This window comes from Hyperolius riggenbachi, chromosome 2 (assembly GCF_040937935.1).
Source record: "Hyperolius riggenbachi isolate aHypRig1 chromosome 2, aHypRig1.pri, whole genome shotgun sequence".
NCBI lineage: Eukaryota > Metazoa > Chordata > Amphibia > Anura > Hyperoliidae > Hyperolius > Hyperolius riggenbachi.
Window position 1 is genome coordinate 124447827 of NC_090647.1, and position 18784 is coordinate 124466610.

Here is an 18784-nt window from a genome sequence, read left to right on the forward strand (position 1 = left end):
CCAACGAATAATTTCAGAATTTATTTTTGTAAACAGAGTACTCCGTTGATTTAACATTACCTGGTTTGACGATCTTCTTTGGGAATTGAATCAATTAGAATAATGGAATCTGCATCTGGACACAAAGAGGGAAGTTAAAAACTTTTGCTATAAATAAAATGGTAACATACCGGTATCAGTGCTATACAAGCTATATTGTAATTTAATGTGTTAAAGTGATATGGAGTCTGCCATATTTATTTCCTTTTATACAATACCAGTAGCCTGGCAGCCCTGCTCATCTATTTGGCTGCAGTAGTGGCTGAATAACACCAGAAACTAGCATGCAGCTAATCTCAGATTTAACAATGTCAGACACACCTGATCTGCTGCATGCTTGTTCAGGGTCTATGGCTAAACGCATTACAGGCAGAGGATCAGCAGGACAGCCAGATAACTGGTATTGCTTAAAAGGAAATAAATATGGCAGTCTCCATATCACTCTCACCTTGGGATCAATTTACGCACAAAGGGAAAAAAAAAAAGAAGAAGCTGTGCACAAGTTGCTTTGTTTCACTGGGCATGCATGGAAATTACTCATGCACTCATGGTTTATGCACTCATGCACAGCGGAAGCGTGGCAACAAGGAACATGTTCAACAAGCTTTTGCTGATTATGTTCAGAGGATTTGGGAAGCCTCTGGACTGTCCACAAGCTTCCAACTACTGAGGCAAGTATTCCACCCCCCCCCCCCCCACACACACACACACACACTTTTCTCACTTCAGGTACACATTAAGGTAAAGGAAGAGCCCTTGACTGTCCTTTTTCACCTCAATTTGAAGCCATCATCAATTGACATATGATGAAAAATCCCAATATGCTCATGAACACGGGTCTATAGGTTACTTCTTTTCCAACATGTAGCAGCTGAGTGCATCCTAGCTTACAGTGAAAGATGCCATTATACCTACTTTAACAAATAGTCTGGGGAGTAAAGAAGGTGCTTCAGGATTTAGCTTTTTTTTTTTTTTTAATTACTTAAAGTGTATCCGAGATGAATCCAAAGTAAAAACTCATGCATGCCTCCTCCAGCCCCCTTCGGCCTGATCAGTCTTACAACGTCCTCCTCAGTCTCCTGGATTCTCTGCTATGGCTCCCGGTAGTTTCAGGAGTCATGGCGTACTGAACATGCGTGCCACCGCTGCCAGGAGAGATCTGTGCAGTACTATAGCACAGGCACAGAATGCTCCTGGGCCGCGGGTGGGCGAAGGGGGAACACGCATAGGCACACTGCGCCGACTGGCCGAACTAACCAGGAGGATTGCCGACAATCCAGGAGGCAGAGGAGGACGGCAAGGGAGCGATCAAGCCGAAGGGAGCTTGAGGAGGCCCCAGGTATGTATGATTTTTTATGTGCCCCCATTACAAGTCAGCCCCCCTCTCCATAGCCAGATGTGCGCCAAGAGTGATACAGCTGTTTCTGAAGACGCCACTAGATGGCGTCAGATATAAGATACAGCGATTGCCACACAGGAAGAGTCCTCAAACATTACAATGCTGAGACATAGCTTGCACACTCCGCTTCACAAGCCAGTGGACACAAGTAGCCTTGAGCAGCGCACTCCGCACACCAAGTTGCAGGTGATTTGGGGGAAGGGGGGGGGGGGGGGGGGGGGGTAAGACAGCAGGGATATAGCTAGCAAGAGCAGGATCACTAGTGCAAGATCCTTACGCTCCTCTGCCAGTAACAAAACCTGCTCCACCATCTGTTTTGCTCCACTGACACGCATATAATCCGAGGGGGTAACTATTCAGCACATTTTTTTTTTGCTGAAAAATTAGGCTTATACACGAGTATGTAAGGTAAGCAGGATGCCAAGCAGGTGGTATTGTTTAAAAGGAAATAAATATGGCAGCCTCCATACACCTCTTACTTCAGTCCCCCATTAAACTGAAATATCTAAGCATTTAAACTCCTGCAGCACTTTTTTCCTCTTGTCCCAGAACAATCTGATAACATGTAATTTTAGGTCTGCTTTAAGGGCTGGTTCGCACTAGGATGCTTTTGAGGAGCATTTCATCAAAGCGCTGTAATAAATGATTCCCTATGGCATCAAACACGCTGAATGTAGCATTTTTGCAAGATTCCTGAAGAGATTTTCACTTTCTTGACCAAGAATCCCGAAGAGCAATCGGGGAAAAAAAAAATAAAATAAAGCAGCACTAGGTGATCCAAGTGTGAACCAGGCCTAAAACGAACAATTTACCAAGATAAATAAATCACAGGGATATTTCAACCCCTTCACGACCGCCGATAGACGGCGGGAAGGTGGCAGCCTCAGGACCGCCTAACACCGAAAGGGGTCAAGTCCAGTGACGGGGGCTTTACAGGGGATCGCACGCACATTCCCGCTTGAGTGACGGAGTTCCGCTCCGTCGTCTGTCTACCAGCAGCGATCACCGCTAGGAGACTGTTAGACGGCAAACCGCCATCTATTTACATTGTACAGCGCTGCGATCTACTGCAGCGCTGTACTGGGGACATCAGTGTCACTTGGTCACTTGGCTGTCCCCTAGAGAGGCTCCGATGCCTATAAGAGGGGATCTCCCTGACTTAGGAAGGCGGGGGGGGGGGTGTTACAAAAATAAAAACAAATTTATCAGAGCCCACCAACAGAAAGCTCTGTTGGTGGGCAGAAAAGGGGGGAGGTCACTTGCCTGCTAAGTAATATGGCTCTGCAGTAAGCTATTACAGCTGCAGAGCACTAAATTGTAAAAAAGAAAAAAAAAAACATAAATCCAATTTCTTATCATACAATGTCTTTTTACTGTGTAGCAGATACACTTCAGAGTTGGTTAAAGAATATAAAACCATTTTAGAAGTTTGCACAACATAAGTACCCCTCCTATTAACTCACTTTACTCCTATTATCCTACTCACCATTAGATTCCTCCTGGCTTATAGGACTATGCTGGGTATGGTGCTGGTGCCTGAGATCATGGCTTTCACAGGTTGGTTTAAAATGCGTTGCGTCGTTTAACTGTGACAAGGATGGCTGATGAGGTGGATCCAAATTAAATGATGGCTGGCGTAGAAGTTCCACATCCAAAGTAGAAGACTCTAAAGAGCTCACGCTGGAAGTCACAGGAGGGCCAGAAACACTGCTAGAACTTAAATGCCGAGATCTATATCCTCAGATAAACAAAACAATTAGTGAAGCTTTCATAAAAACACAGGACTTGAGAAAAAACACAAGCAAAGTAAATACACACAACTACTTACACTTGTGGAGGCAGGAAAGATGTGGGCTTTGTAGAAAAAAAACTTCTTCCCGTCACTGCCTGTAGTAACTGTCTATAAAGTTCTTTTTCCTCTTCCCGTACAGACTACAAATAAATAATCGAGAGGAAATAAAGGGTATGATTAAGCAAGATTCTTCACAACTACACAACACTGGAGTTTAAAGCGGGATTGTCAGTCACAGAATCCATTCCATTTAACCACTTCACCTACAAGGGTTTTTCCCCTTAAAAACCAGAGCAATTTTCACCTGTCAGCGCTCATTCCATTTATTCCCCTATAACTTTATTACTACTACTATTACTACTAATCACAACAAAACAATTGATATCTTTTTTTTTGCCACCAATAAGGCTTTCTTTGGGGGTACTTTTTGCTAAGAATTTATTCCAACTGCATTTTAACAGGGAAAAAAAAAAATCATTTTTCAGTTTTCGGCCACTATAGTTTTAAAATAATACATGCTACCGTAATTAAAACCCACACATTTTATTTGCCCGTTTGTCCCGGTTATTGTAACAATTAAAATATTTCCCTAGTACAAAATATGGCGCCAATATTCTATTTGGAAATAGAAGGGGCATTTTTTCAGTTTTGCATCCGTCACTATTTACATGCCCATAGTTTAAAAATTAACAGTAATATAATCTCGACATACATATTAAAAAAGTTCAGTTTCAGTCCCTAAGGTAACTTTTTTTTTTTAAGTGCAAAAAAATAAAAAAATAATTAGGAGATTATGGGATAGTGTGGGAGGTAAAGTGTTAATTTTAAACATTTGTGTTTTTTTTTTTTTTTTTTTTTTTTAAAGAGACACTGAAGCGAGAATAAATCTCGCTTCTTGTCTCATAGTCAGCAGGGGCATGTGTGCCCCTGCTAAAACGCCGCTATCCCGCGGCTAAACGAGGGTCCCTGACCCCCCCAACCCAACACACCCCCCCCCCCCTGCAAAATCAACGACCAAAGTAGATTTTGCTGCTCTTCAGACAGGGCTAACGGCTGCAGCCCTGCCTCTCAGCGCCGTCTATCAGTGGTGCACCGCCGCCTCTCCCCCGCCCCTCTCAGTGAAGGAAGACTGAGAGGGGCGGGGGAGAGGAGGAGATACGCGCTGACAGACGCGCGTGAGGCAGGGCTGCGGCCATTAGCCCTGCCTTAATCCGGAAGAGGGGATGCGCTGCTCGGAAGGGATTTCGGGAGGTAAGGGACCCCCGTTTAGCCGCGGGATAGCAGCTTTTTAGCAGGGGCACACATGACCCTGCTGACAATGAGGTCTGAAGCGAGATTTATTCTCGCTTCAGACTCTCTTTAAATATGTGTGTAGGTGTAATTTTACTATTTAGCCACAAAATATCCTCACACATTACTTTCTACTGTGTACCTATAGTACGCTAAATGGGAAGTAATGAGTGCACGGGTTCCGTCAGATGTAAACAAATGATTGCAGCATCTCATTGATGCCTGCGATCATTCACACGGGGACAGAGATGAATGAACAGGAACTGTGTTCCCATTCATCTCCCATCTAATGATTGGCTGCGATAACGAGCGTGGAAGCATGCGGTGGAACGAGCAGGAGTGCACGGCGGCAACGGATGTAGTAGTTACGTCCCTGCGGGGGAAGAGGGAATTTGCAGGGACGCAGTTACTCGTCCTGGGGAGGGGAAGTGGTTAAAGTGGATCCGAGATAAACTTTTACTCATTGCATAATTGTGGTCCTTTCCTATAGTGTATAGGGCATTCCTCAAGCCAAATACTTTTATTTTGTTTTAATACTCTAATTCCCTATAAACTAAACAAGCCTCATCCACAGCTCCTTTTGTGCCTTGGCACTGTAGCAAGGGCTTATGGGAGCTCAGTCTGGGCAGGAGGAGGAGGTTACTAGCCATTGATTTCAGAGGCAGAGGGGAGGAGGAGACGGGACTGAATTTACACACAGGCAAGCTGATAGCATCTCCAGCCCTCAGCCTGTGACAGTGTGACAAACAGAACACTGCTGCCCTCATTGTATCACAGGAATAAATCATCAAACTGTTGAAGCTGTTTGCAGCTAGATATGCTGTGTAAACTATCTAAACTTTAGATAAGATATATAGACAAGTTACTTGTTATAGTTAGTTTTTCATCTCTGATCCACTTTAAACACTGCACTGTGTTTATAATGCTGTCAGGAACCTTATCCTGCAGTACAAGCTCTTCAATCTATACCGAAATGTCTCTGCTGTAATCATCTTATCTCAGTTACCCAGGCTCTATTCTCTCACCGTCCCCGAAGACGTGTGTGTGTGTGTGTGTGTGTGTGTGTGTGTGTGTGTGTGTGTGCGTGCGTGCGTGCGTGCGTGCGTGCGTGCGTGCGTGTGCGTGTTCTTTTCCAAATTCAAACTTGCACAGCAATCTGGAAGTCTCTTTGGCCGTAAATAGCCAACATGCACTTTTATACTTCCACATCTAGCTTTCACACAAAATAAATATAAACAGGGAGGTATACAATATTTTGTTTTGTTTATTTTACTTACTTCTTCTACAGTGCTAACTTGTCGCCTTTGCATCTTTTTTGGGCTGCGTCGGCTAGCTGCGTTCCAAGGGTTTGAAGGTGCAGAATTTTTAATAGGAAAGGACTTTTCAAAGGATGAACCGAAAATATGATTTGGTTGTCCAGCTACTGCATTTGAAGTGACACTAAATGGAAAAAAAAAAAAGTGGTCTTATATAGTGGGTGCCAGCGTGCTTACTTCAACTTCAATTTTAAAGTGACACTGAAGTGGAAAAACACCTTGTGATTTAATGAATTGTATGCGTAGTGGGGAGAATTAACAGAACAGTAGCAGCAAAGAAAAAATAAAGAATATATATACCGAGAGATAGAGAATTTATATATATATATATATATATATATATATATATATATATATATATATATATATATATATATATAGATAGATAGATAGATAGATAGATAGATAGATAGATAGATAGAGACATACAGCATACTATATACAACCAGCATTTTTTTTTTTACTAGAATAGCATTCAAAGGGTTATACACAGGCGTAGTGGGCAGAACGGTGGCGTAGTGGTTAGCTCTCTCGCCTTGCAGCGCTGGGTCCCTTGTTTCGAATCCCAGCCAGGGCACTATCGGCAAAGAGTTTGTATGTTCTTTCCGTGTCTGCGTGGGTTTCCTCCGGGCACTCCGGTTTCCTCCCACATTCCAAAAACATACGGATACGTTAATTGGCTCCCCCTAAAATTGGCCCTAGACTACAGTACTTACCGTATTTTTCAGACAATAAGACGCACCTAGGTTTAGTAGACAAAAACCAGGGAAAAATATATATATATATATATATATATATATATATATATATATATATATATATATATATATATATATATATATATATATATATATATATATATATATATATATATATATATATATATATATATATATATATATATATATATATATATATATATATATATATATATACACATACTAAACCTGGTGCATCTATGGTCCAGGAGCATCTTGTAGATCTTCTCCCTCCAAAAATATGCTCTCCTTGTACCTCGTGTCCCACCTTGTGTCCTAAGTCCCCCATGTGTCCCTCAACATCCTTTTGGTGTCCTATGCCCCCCTGTGTCCCTCTCAAGCCCCTGTGTCCTTCTGAGCCCCCCTCAGTCCTCTTTGTGTCTCTCTTGTGTCCCTGTGTCCTTCTTCTGTCCCTCACAGCTGCCCATGTTTCCCTCTGAGCTACCTGTGTCCCTCTCAAGCCCCCGTGTCCTGAGTCCTCCTGTTGTCCCTCTCAATCCTTCTTGTGTCCCTCTGTGTCCTCCTAGTGGCCCTCTGAGTCCTTCTTGTGTCTCTATATGCCCCCCCCCCCCTCATGTGTCTTTCCACATCCCCCTTGTGTCCCTGCTGCTTGCACTCACCCTCGCCTTCCACACGCGCTGTCCAGCTCCTTCACTCTTCCATTATCAATGGAGGAAGCATACTTCCGTGTTGTGAGCGGGTCACGTGCACGCCGCACTGTGCAGTGACATTGCCGCCCTGATCCTCGGACAAGACAACTTCAGGCAGAAGCGGGTCATGTGCACGCTGGGGCGCTGTGCAGTGACATTGCCACTCTGATCTCTCGACACAGCAAGTTCAGGCAGAAGCGGGTCACGTGCACGCCGAGGGCGCTGTGCAGCGACATTGCCGCTCTGATCCCCAGACACAGCAAGTTCAGGTAGAAGCGGGTCACGTGCACGCCGGGGGCGCTGTGAAGTCACATTGCCGCTCTCCATCCCCACACAGCGTGTCACAATGCTCTAATCTCCGCTTTCCTTCCCTTCATCCCCGCACATCGCTCTCTCATTGCCGTTCTTATTCCCTTCATTCTCGACAGCAGGACATGTCTGCAGGCTGGGGCGCTTTGGGGACATTGACGCTCTCGTTCCCTGCATCGGCAAACGGCAGATTGAGGCAGCGCTACACTTCCCTGCACGTGACCTCACATCAGGTCACGTGCACACCACAGAGCTGCACGGATTGGCCACAGCAGGTAAGATGCTGGAGCAGGCTGGGGGAACACAGAACAGAGTTCCCGGCACAAGGGGTCAGCGGACATTTGTCTCGGCATGTATTTAGAACTTGTATTCGGACCATAAGACGCACTGGCTTTTTCTCCCCACTTTTGGAGGAGAAAAAGTGCGTCTTATGGTCCGCAAAATACGGTACACTACATAATATATACATATGGCAATGGTTGGGATTAGATTGTGAGCTCCTTTGAGGGACAGTTAGTGACAAGATAGATATAGATAGATACACACACACACTGTACAGCGCTGCATAATATGTCGGCGCTATATAAATACTAAATAATAATAAATAATAATAATAATAACAACACAGGGCTTGACAGCCCAGTGCAGAGAAAACTGGATGCCTCCGAAGTGGAGAAAATGTTATCTTGTGTTTACTTAATTGTATCAAGTGAGGAATGTGACACATTCTCTGACTGTGCAGAAGCTCCTGGACACAGACAGATATTCAAAGCATTTCTGCCTTCAATACTTAAAGGGGAACTGAAGAGAGAGGTATATGGAGGCTGCCATGTTTATTTCCTTTTAAGCAATATCAGTTGCCTGGCAGCCCTGCTGATCCTCTGCCTCTAATACTATTAGCCATAGCTCCTGAACAAGCATGCAGCAGATCAGGTGTTTAGGACTTTAAAGTCAGATCTGACAAGACTTGTAGCATGCTTGTTTCTGGTGTTATTCAGATACTACTGCAGAGAAATAGACCAGCAGGGCTGCCAGGCAACTAGTATTTATTAAAAGGAAAAAAATATGGCAGCCTCTATATACCTCTTACTTCAGTTCCCCTATAATGAATAAAACCAGTTATGAATAAAATGCAAAGTCCGCTCTCAAAGCAAAGGAACTGTACTTTTGGCAACTTGTAATTTCTGAATGAACAAGAATACTTACCGTATATACTCGCATAGAAGCCAAATTTTTCAGCACAAAATATGTACTGAAAAGTCACCTCCTCGGCTTCTATGCGAGTCACTGTGTGTGCCTCTGCAGTCAAGCGTTGCAGAATGTGCTGCCGGTGATGTGCTCCCTGCTATGGCTGTGTCCCTGGCAAGAATTAAAGCGGTAGTGTGTGTAATTAGGCTGCCTGTGATCCCCGATGCATTTGTTGTCCGCGTGTGCCGTCTCCTCCCCGCAATAGTTAGAGTGTCAGAGTCTGCAATAAGGCTGCCGGTGACCCCCGATGCCGTTGTTGCCAACATCCCCCTGCAAAGATTACCATTGTAGTGTGCATTATAAGGCTGCCCGTGACCCCCAGGCTTGAGACGCGCTCCGTGCAGCAGTTTGTCAGTGCCAGTCTTCAGCGGGGATTTCTTCTAGCCGCTCTGTACTACTCGCTGTTTCATATCCATGATGTCATCCAGTGGCGTCTTGAAACACAGCGAGTAGTACAGAGCGGCTAGAAGGAATTCCCGCTGAAGACCGGCACTGACGAACTGCTGCACAGAGCGTGTCTCAAGCCTGGGGGTCACAGGTAGCCTTATAATACACACTGCCACAGTTGCAGGGAGGACTTTGGCACATCGGGAAACACAGGCATAGGGGGTCCCAGGCAGCCTAATTATACACACTGCCACTCTTAAGGTGCGTACACACATGCGACTATAGTCGTTTGAAATTATCGTTCCCCGATCGTTTCAAACGACGATCGTTTAAAAAAAAAAAAGCAACCAACGATCATTAAGTCTAACGACGGACGAGCTGGATCGTTAAAAACGAACGAACGATCTAGCTTGGCGGATTTTTACCAACGACGATCGTTTGCAAAAGTAGTACATCGTTGGAAACGGTCGTTCGTACTAGGCTTGACATGCGCATTTCGCTATTTCTCCATGAAACTTCTCATTTTTATGCGCAAGCGCAATAGTTGCTTTACGTGATGCAACGTTCGTTCTAACGATCAGATTGTTACACACATTTAAAAACTAACTTTCCTTAGGTCGTTCTTTCATCAATTAAAAGTTCGTTCGTCGTTCTCAACGAACGATCGTTGTCGCATGTGTGTACGTAGCATCACTATTGCAGGGAACAGTCACAGCACAGGTATCAGGGGTTACAGGCAGCCTAATTACAGACACTGCTGCTCTAACTATTGGGGGTACACAGTCACAGCAAAGGTATCAGGGGTTACAGGCAGCCTAATTACAGACACTGCTGCTCTAACTATTGGAAGGACACAGGCACAGCAGACACCACTATGGGGAGACGGGCTATTTAACACCTTTGGACACATCTGGCTACAGGAAGGAGGGGCTGTCTCATACTAGGGGATACAACTAGCTAATAATACTGGGTATGGAGATGCCTCATACTGTGGGGGCACATCTGGCTATTTACCGTATACCATGGAGGACGACATACTGGGGAGGGGGCTTATATGAGAGTCAATCATTTTTTCTTGGTTTTTGAGGGAAAAGTGGGTACGTCGGCTTATATGCGAGTATATACGTTATACACAAATGCAAATATGATAACCATATGGCATATAAAAAGTAGGAAAACACGTTTTTATTGAATATTATGTCAGGGTTTTATACCGCTTTAAACAGAGCAAAGCTAATGACCCTTTGAACTTCCCTGCAGTAAAACCCTATCTGAAATTGTCTCTTACTGTTTCTTTGAGGTATAAATGCTTCAGAAAACAGCACTGTAGCCGACCCAAGTTAGATCGAAGAGCTCAGAGAAACTCTTTTGCATACATAACTGACATTTCTTAGAGTGTAACTGAAGCAGAAATAAACTTATGAGATAATGAATTGTATGAGTACTAAAGCTAAGAAATAGAACATGAATAGCAAAGAAACAAGTCTTATATGGTTTCCAGTACAGGAGGAGCTCTACAATGGTCTTCTGAAGAACTTATATCTCAAAGAAACAGTGACAGACAGCTTCAGATAAGGTTTTTACTGATCGAAGTTCAACGGATCATTAGCTCTGCAAACCACACTCTGTATTTTAAACTGTAAGACAGAGCACACTGCAAATGTGACAGAATAATGCATATATATATATATATATATATATATATATATATATATATATATATATATATATATATATATATATATATATATATATATATATATATATATATATATATATATATATATATACAAAATAAAAATGAGAATTTTCTTTGCTACTAATGTTCTATTCCTTATCCATACTACACATACAATTCATTATATCATAAGGTTTTTTTTTCCGCTTCAGTGTCACTTTAACTCTTCCTGCACTGGACAACATGAGAATCATTTCTTTGCTACTAATGTTTCTAAGCTGTACTACACATACAAATAACTATCTCATAAGTTTATTTTCACATCAGGTTTGCTTTAACCAAGTACAGAACTCTATAATAACGGCTGAAATGAGAGAAACATTCTGCTGTCACAAATGTTACTATGTAACAATTCTGTGCAATATCAGCAAGGGGCATAACAAAGAAAGCCAGTACACAACTAACTGTACACTAGGAGTGATTTCTAATCGCTAGTGATTTGATAAAGCTCTTGCTAATGCAATGCTATGGGGGATTTTTATAAAATCACATCGCACAAGTGGGATCACACCCATAGCATTACATTAGCAAGACTTTTCAAATCGCAAAGTGCTCAGAAAATCGCTCCTAGTGGGTTTCTGGCCTAAAAAGGGAGTTTTTGGAACTCTGTCCTTCAGGTGACAGTTTGGGGCCAAATGCTGTACAGATGCTTCACTAGCCTCCAGGCTAGCGATCTGTTCTGTTACTATGGAGGTGGAAGGAGAGACAGTAGTGTGGCACACTATGGCAAGGCTTTGAATTGGCTGGGCGAGTAGTAGAACAATGGGGGGCACTGCAGACATTCTGGAACTCCACATCCTTTGGTGACGCATTGGGGCTGTGACTCCCATTTATTTAAAGTATTTATATTGTGCTGACAAGTTACACAGCGCTGTACAGAGTATATAGTCTTGTCCCTAATTGTCCATAAGAGGGGTTCACAATCTAGTCCCTACCATAGTCATATGTCTATGTACCGTATTTTCCGGACTATAAAATGCTCCGGACTATAAGACCCACCTAGGTTTAAAGGGCAAAAATCAGGAAAAAAAATAAAATACTAAACCTGGTGCATCAATAGTGCAGGGGCGTATTATGGACCCTTTTCACCCCAAACCACCTCTATCTAAGCTACACTACCCAGCTACATTAACCTCTGCTGCCTCCACCAACTACACTTCACTAACCCCTGCTTTCCCACCAGCTATGCCAACTACCCTACACTAAATCCTGCTGCCCTATCTTCCACAGTCTTAGGAAACTGAATCAGTTATGAAATAAAAGTTGTCCATATGTGATAGTCTCAAGTACATAGTGCATGTTCTAAACATGAGAAAATGATCAAAGGTGAGATCATAGTGCACAGTGCAGAAACGTTCTTGGAACTTGTGCCCAGATATTGCAGCCAGTGGGCTGAACAAGGAAAAAAATTGACCAGTGCAAAGAAATAATGAAAAAAGTTTAGAAGCCCCAGCTCCACCAATCTTGATGCACTGCAGGTTAGGCAGCCAATCCAGGATGGTTGTTGCCTGTCAGTGAAGAAGCTTCCATCGGTAAAACAATGAGAGGATAGCAGTGCCTGGAAGTAAAGCAATATGGGACTGGAGAGCAGTGCAGTGTCCGATCCTGCTACACTGCTCCACACGAGCAGATGGAGGAATTGCACAAGCCGATAAGTCTTCCACTGCACTCTGCCCTTGAAGGATCTGCTATACATTCTGACTATAGGACGCAGTGACTTTTTCTCCCCACTTTTGGGGGGAGAAAAAGTGCGTCTTATAGTCCGAAAAACATGGTATGTACTGTGTAGTGCATGCATCATAGCCTACATAGTCTAGGGCCAATTTAGGGGGAAGCCAATTAACTTATCTGTATGTATTTGGGATGTTCGAAGAAACCAGAGTGCCCGAAGGAAACCCACACAGACACAGGGAGAACATACAAACTCCCTTGCAGATGTTGACCTGGCTGGGATTCGAACCGGGGACCCAGCTCTGCAAAGAGAGAGCACTAACCACTATGCCACTGTCCTACCCAATTCCCATGCTAGATTCTCCACAATGACAACCCCAACCAGCTGCCTTGGACAACCACCATCTACCATGTGTGTGAGGCTTTAGATACAATATAGTCTAATCTACAGGAGGCATAAAGAGTACAAGCATATCTATAAAAACCCAAGACATGCACTACATATTCATGGTGAACCAATGCAAACCTGTAAAGCTCAAAGAGGCAGGGATAAAAGAACAATGAAGAGCACACCGAGCATATTACCCCAAAATAAGGTGAGGGGTTCCCATATTCATCACGACAGAAACTTTTCTAAAACACTTTCCACCCACAGAACTCAAAGTACAATGAACACCCCAGTTCAATAATTAGAAGTGGGGTGGATTATGTCACAGACAACAGAGTTCTAGAGCAGTAAATGCCAGACAGCATATGCGGGCTTTCATTCTGGATTTCCACACCTTCAAGGATGGACCTGTTTTAAATGAGTGGGGTAAGAAGTTCCAGAGTTCTATAGGGTAGGAGTTGCTTGGTGGAAGACTTTGGAACTAACTGAATTATTACAAGCTGCTGATTTGTGGCTGTGGGATGTCCAATGTAACTATTATTATGCCTTTGTACTGTATAGTGCTGATATTTTCACCAGCTCCAATTCGGAGAGTCAAAACAAGGGATAACAACTGATCTGCTCTCACATTTTACTAACTAACATGAACAATAAGGAGTCTACTCTCTGTTGTCAGAGTCAGTACAACCTGGTGTATTGAGTAAGGGCCCGTCTTCACTAGTCAGTTTTTCTGCATGAGTTGTCCGACAATTTTGCATTGCTGTCAATTGTTTTTCTGCATGTGAAAAAGCATTCAAGTGTGAACTAGCCCATTAACATTGGTTGCAGTATTCACTGAGTACACTTAAAGTGAGAGGTACAGTATATGGAGGCTGCCATATGTATTTCTTTTAAGCAATACCAGTTGCCTGACTGTCCTCCTGATCTTTCATGCATCAGTAGTGTCTGGATCACATACCTGAAACAAGCATGCAGCAAATCCAATCAAACATTAGACAGGAACATTTGATCTGCATGCTTGTTCGGGGTCTATGGCTGAAAGTATCGGAGGCAGAGAATCAGCAGGACAGCCAGGAAATAAATATGGCAGCGTGCAAAGCCCTCATTTCAGGTGTCCTGTAAGACCTATATTTAAAAAGGATGCTTAAGCCAACTGAAAAAAAATAAAATAAAAAAAAAGGTTTCACTTACCTGGGGCTTCTACAGCCCCCTGAAGCCGTCCGGAGCCCGTGTCAGTCCTTTACGTTCCTGTTTCCTCGCCATGGCTTGGTTTCACATTGTCTGCGCAGCCCTGGCTTGCGTTCCCGTCCACAATAGCATCCTGCGTCTGTGCAGAACACTATTGCGGACGGAACGCAAGCAAGGACATGCGTGGCCGGAGCCGCGCAGGCGCAGTGGCCCACCAACTCTCAGTTGGCAAAACCGAAACTAAGCCATGGCGGGGGAACGGAGGTTCGTAGAGGACCGGCACAGGACAGCTTCAGGGGCTGTAGAAGCCCCAGGTAAGTGAAACTTTTTTTTTTTCAGTTGGCTTACAGTAAGTATCCCTTTAATGATTTTCCTAATTGGCTTTTGTAGCTTTTTTAATTTCTTAACACAGTTAACATAAGGTGGTTTCAGCCCACAGGATACAAGTACAATAATAAACAGGGAATTGGAAAAACAGCCCACAGTGATATGACCACCATTTCACATTTTTCTCTTGTACCTCGATTTTCTTGTTTCTGCATGGACATTCTTTGCTGGTTTTTGCTTCTGAGAGAACAAGAACTGTGCTGATAATAATGAAGAGCTGCCATTCTGTTTAGGTTTGAAGAGGCCAACAGATGGCACAGAAGTGGTGTTGTTAGCCGTGATGACTTTCTTCTCAGATTTTGAGGTTTCTGTGTTTAAAGAAAATAGATTTAGGCATAAAAATAGACAAACAGAAAAAGCAATTATTGAGGAGGAAGCTCTGGCAGCAGGCCTTCACACGTCAACTACTATTGGTTATGTATCCTTAGCATATACTGCAGACATCACTGCAGTCCTAGCCTTTCCTACTCTTGCACATCTTCCAGTGAGATCATTAAAGAAAACCTGTAACGAACATAAGCTCCCCGGGGGTCACTCATCTCGGGTGAGGGAAGCCTCCGGATCCTATCGAGGCTTCCCCCGTCCTGTGTCCCACGGCAGTGCCGATAAAGCTCAGGGAACAGATGGTCTCTACATGCCTGGTTCCCACCGTGAAGCATGGAGGAGGAGGTGTGATGGTGTGGGGGAGCTTTGCTGGTGACACGGTTGGGGATTTATTCAAAATTGAAGGCATGCTGAACCAGCATGGCTACCACAGCATCTTGCAGCGGCATGCTATTCCATCCGGTTTGCGTTTAGTTGGACCATGATTTAATTTTTCAACAGGACAATGACCCCAAACACACTTCCAGGCTGTGTAAGGGCTATTTGACCAGGTAGGAGAGTGATGGGGTGCTGCGTCAGATGACCTGGCCTCCACAGTCACCAGACCTGAACCCAATCGAGATGGTTTGGGGTGAGCTGGTCCGCAGAGCGAAGGCAAAAAGGCCAACAAGTGCTAAGCATCTCTGGGAACGCCTTCAAGACTGTTGGAAGACCATTTCAGGTGACTATCTCTTGAAGCTCATCAAGAGAATGCCAAGAGTGTGCAAACAAGTGATCAAAGCAAAAAGGTGGCTACTTTGAAGAACCTAGAATATGACATATTTTCAGTTCCACACTTTTTGGTTGTGTACTATACTTCCACATGCGTTTATTTATAGTTTGGATGCCTTCAGTGTAAATCTACAATGTTCATAACCATAAAAATAAAGAAAATTCTTTAAATGAAAAGGTGTGTCAAAACTTTTGGTCTGTACTGAAGGTGGAAATAGTTGATCGCTGTTGGGTCAAGCATAGATTGCGGGACACTTCAAGGGAGCCAGCGCTGGATTGCTTGCAGCTACAGGGGAGGGGGAAGCCTCATTGGGACCCTGAGGCTTTCCCCTCCCGAGGCGAGTACCCCCCCAGGGGAACTTTTTTTTTGTTACAGAGTCTTTAATTTGTTCCGTTACTGCTTCCAAAATATCAAATGTATGAAGCTGGGAACTCAAGCACAGCAAAGATGCTGCAATACAACACCTTGGATTGCATAAAGAAAATAAACATTTGAATAGGGACTGACCCATTTTCTTTGTTCATCTGCTATTGGCCAATGGGTTCCCAATGCAATCACAGCGCAACTAAACAAAAAGTTTTGAAAATAATTACTTTATTCTACAAAGTGTAAAAAAACCAAAGCAAACCAAAAAAATCGAAATGGTCAATCATGGCGAGCCCTGTTCTGAGTGGAGCCTGTCCTGTTAAACTGCTGTATGGTCTTGGCCGCAGGTCTGCAGCTCAGTTTCAGGGTTTTTTTTATGTAGCACAACAATTCTCTGAGATCTCTGCTATGAGATGCCATGTTGAACTTCCAGTGACCAGTATGAGAGAGAGTGTCAAAACAATAGCTCCAAATGTAAACTGCCTGCTCCCCATTCACACCGGGGACCTTATAACTCTAACAAGTAACAAGACCTCGGGGAGAAAATGTCTAATTGGGCACTCACTTTTGTTGCCAGCAGTTTAGACATTAATGGTTATGCTGCACATTATTTTGATGGGGCAGCAAATTTACACTGTTCAACAAGCTATACACTGACTATTTTACATTGTATCAAAATGTCATAAAATATTTACAAAAATTTGAGGGGTGCGGAAATAGATTAAGATGGAATGGGGCCCTAGACAAGGTAGTAGATTTGGGCCCCCTTATGGTCCTTTCAGCAAGCTGAAATGGTGAGAGGTCAAAGAAGGTGGCAGATAAGCCCCTAGACAAACCCACTAGGCCCCAAGCACACAAGGTGCGTGTGTGTTCCCCGGTTTACAAACGCCCCACTTACAAACAACCCGCCAAGATGACGTCACGCCACCGGGGACTACCTCTTCTGCTGCAGTGTTTGAAGCAGAGTAGGCGCAGCAGAAGGTAGAGGACATCTCACCTGTTCCACGGCGGTAGGAGGTACCAGGGTGCTGCCCGGAAGCTGCGCGGCCCGTCCTCTCTCTCCGTCCACTGTTCCCCAGCGGTTTCACATGCGTTGCATAATGACGCAATCAGGAAAAGCCCCCTATTGGCGACTCCTGATGCATCATTATGCGATGCATGAGAAGCCGCCGGGGGGACAGTGGACGGAGAGAGAGGACGGGCAGCGCACTTCCGGGCAGCACGGTGAAACCTTCTACCGTCGTGGAACAGGTGAGATGCCCCCATCTGCCTTCCGCTGCGCCTACTCTGCTTTAAAACCGGGGGCAAAGGTGGCTGTCCAGACTTAAGGACGGATTCAGGTTAAGAACGAGCCGACAGTCCCTATCTTGTTCGTTAACCGAGGAGTGTGTGTGTGTGTGTGTGTGTGTGTGTGTGTGTGTGTGTGTGTGTGTGTGTGTGTGTGTGTGTGTGTGTGTTCAGGAGCAAAATGTGCTGCAGAAACGGGGGCAATACTACTCTCCTTTAGGCCCCTTGCTCACACGCAAGACATCAGAAGTGCATTGACTCGTCCCTTAGACGATGGGACTCACAGTGGTAAAGCATAGTTGCATACAACTTTAAACAAACGCAGTGAAATTCCATTCATTATAAATGAATAGAAGCTGCACCGCAGAGCACTATGGAGAGGAACGCAAGTGTCGAGTCTTACATGGCTACAGCCACCTGCACTACAAGAAGCAAACAAGTGGGGGAGGGGAGTTGAGTTGCAAAGTAAACTTGAATTGTTAGGATATAATTTGTTATTTTTTTGTAAACGTATCAATGAATACTAATTAAAGTTTTTTTTAAGTATAAATACAGTATTCATCCAGTTTAAAAAAAAAAAAAAAAATCTACAGTTGCTTGCTTGATTTGTTATTTTAATTAAAAGTCAATCAGTGAATGCACAAATAAATGATACATAGCAGTATATCTATCGTAATTATATGAAATGAAAAAAACAACCTGACTAGGAAAACAAAAAGTTTGGTGACAAATTGTAGTTTTTGCTAAATAAAAAAAGCAAACCCCCTACTGCACCAGCTTATAAAGTACATTTTCATCTCCTCAGTGACCTATTACTGCCTGTTCACTCCCAGTCAGTCTGAAAGGTATACTTTAAATGTCACTTGATTAGGTCTACATCAAACACAAAGGGGAAACGAATCTTACCTGAGTGAAAGAGGGGTTTATGAAGAGCTGTTGCAAAAGGTCTTTCAAATCTCCTATGAATGACAGGAGTAAACTGAAAAAGAACAAGAGATTTGTAAGACATTTTACAGTGGACAACAGATGCATGGTTATATTTTATATAAACTCCAATCATCAGCTGACAAAGGAAATATAGAGTGAAGAGTGAGAGTAGATGAGAATGAGACAGAGATGGCTCAAAAGCTACAGTGGGTTGCAAAAGTATTCGGCCCCCTTGACGTTTTCCACATTTCGTCACATTACTGCCACAAACATGCATCAATTTTATTGGAATTCCATGTGAAAGACCAATACAAAGTGGTGTACATGTGAGAAGTGGATCGAAAATCACAGGGCTGTGGAGTCTGAGCAATTTTGGGTGCCTGGAGTCGGAGTCGGGAAAAAAAATGCACCAACTCCGACTCCCAATGAATTTGTAACTAATTAAAATAGAAAATATGATAAAATGTTCTATTTCTCAGATAATAGTCATTAAATATAATGTATATATACAGCAATAGCTGTGCTCAGTCCACAAAAATGAAATAAAC

At 43.5% G+C, this 18784-nt stretch overlaps 1 protein-coding gene across 3 annotated transcripts in view; it reads right to left on the bottom strand.

The window, feature by feature from the left end:
• SENP1 (SUMO specific peptidase 1) overlaps positions 1–18784 on the bottom strand; it is a 60866-nt gene that overhangs the window by 25927 nt on the left and 16155 nt on the right. For all 3 annotated transcript variants that reach the window (XM_068267339.1, XM_068267341.1, XM_068267340.1), the window contains exons 4-9: positions 18216–18288; positions 14694–14868; positions 5798–5960; positions 3267–3370; positions 2925–3169; positions 61–115 (exon numbers count right to left, since the gene is read on the bottom strand). In XM_068267339.1, the coding sequence (XP_068123440.1) occupies positions 61–115; positions 2925–3169; positions 3267–3370; positions 5798–5960; positions 14694–14868; positions 18216–18288 (815 nt within the window). The remainder of the gene's footprint in view (positions 1–60; positions 116–2924; positions 3170–3266; positions 3371–5797; positions 5961–14693; positions 14869–18215; positions 18289–18784) is intronic.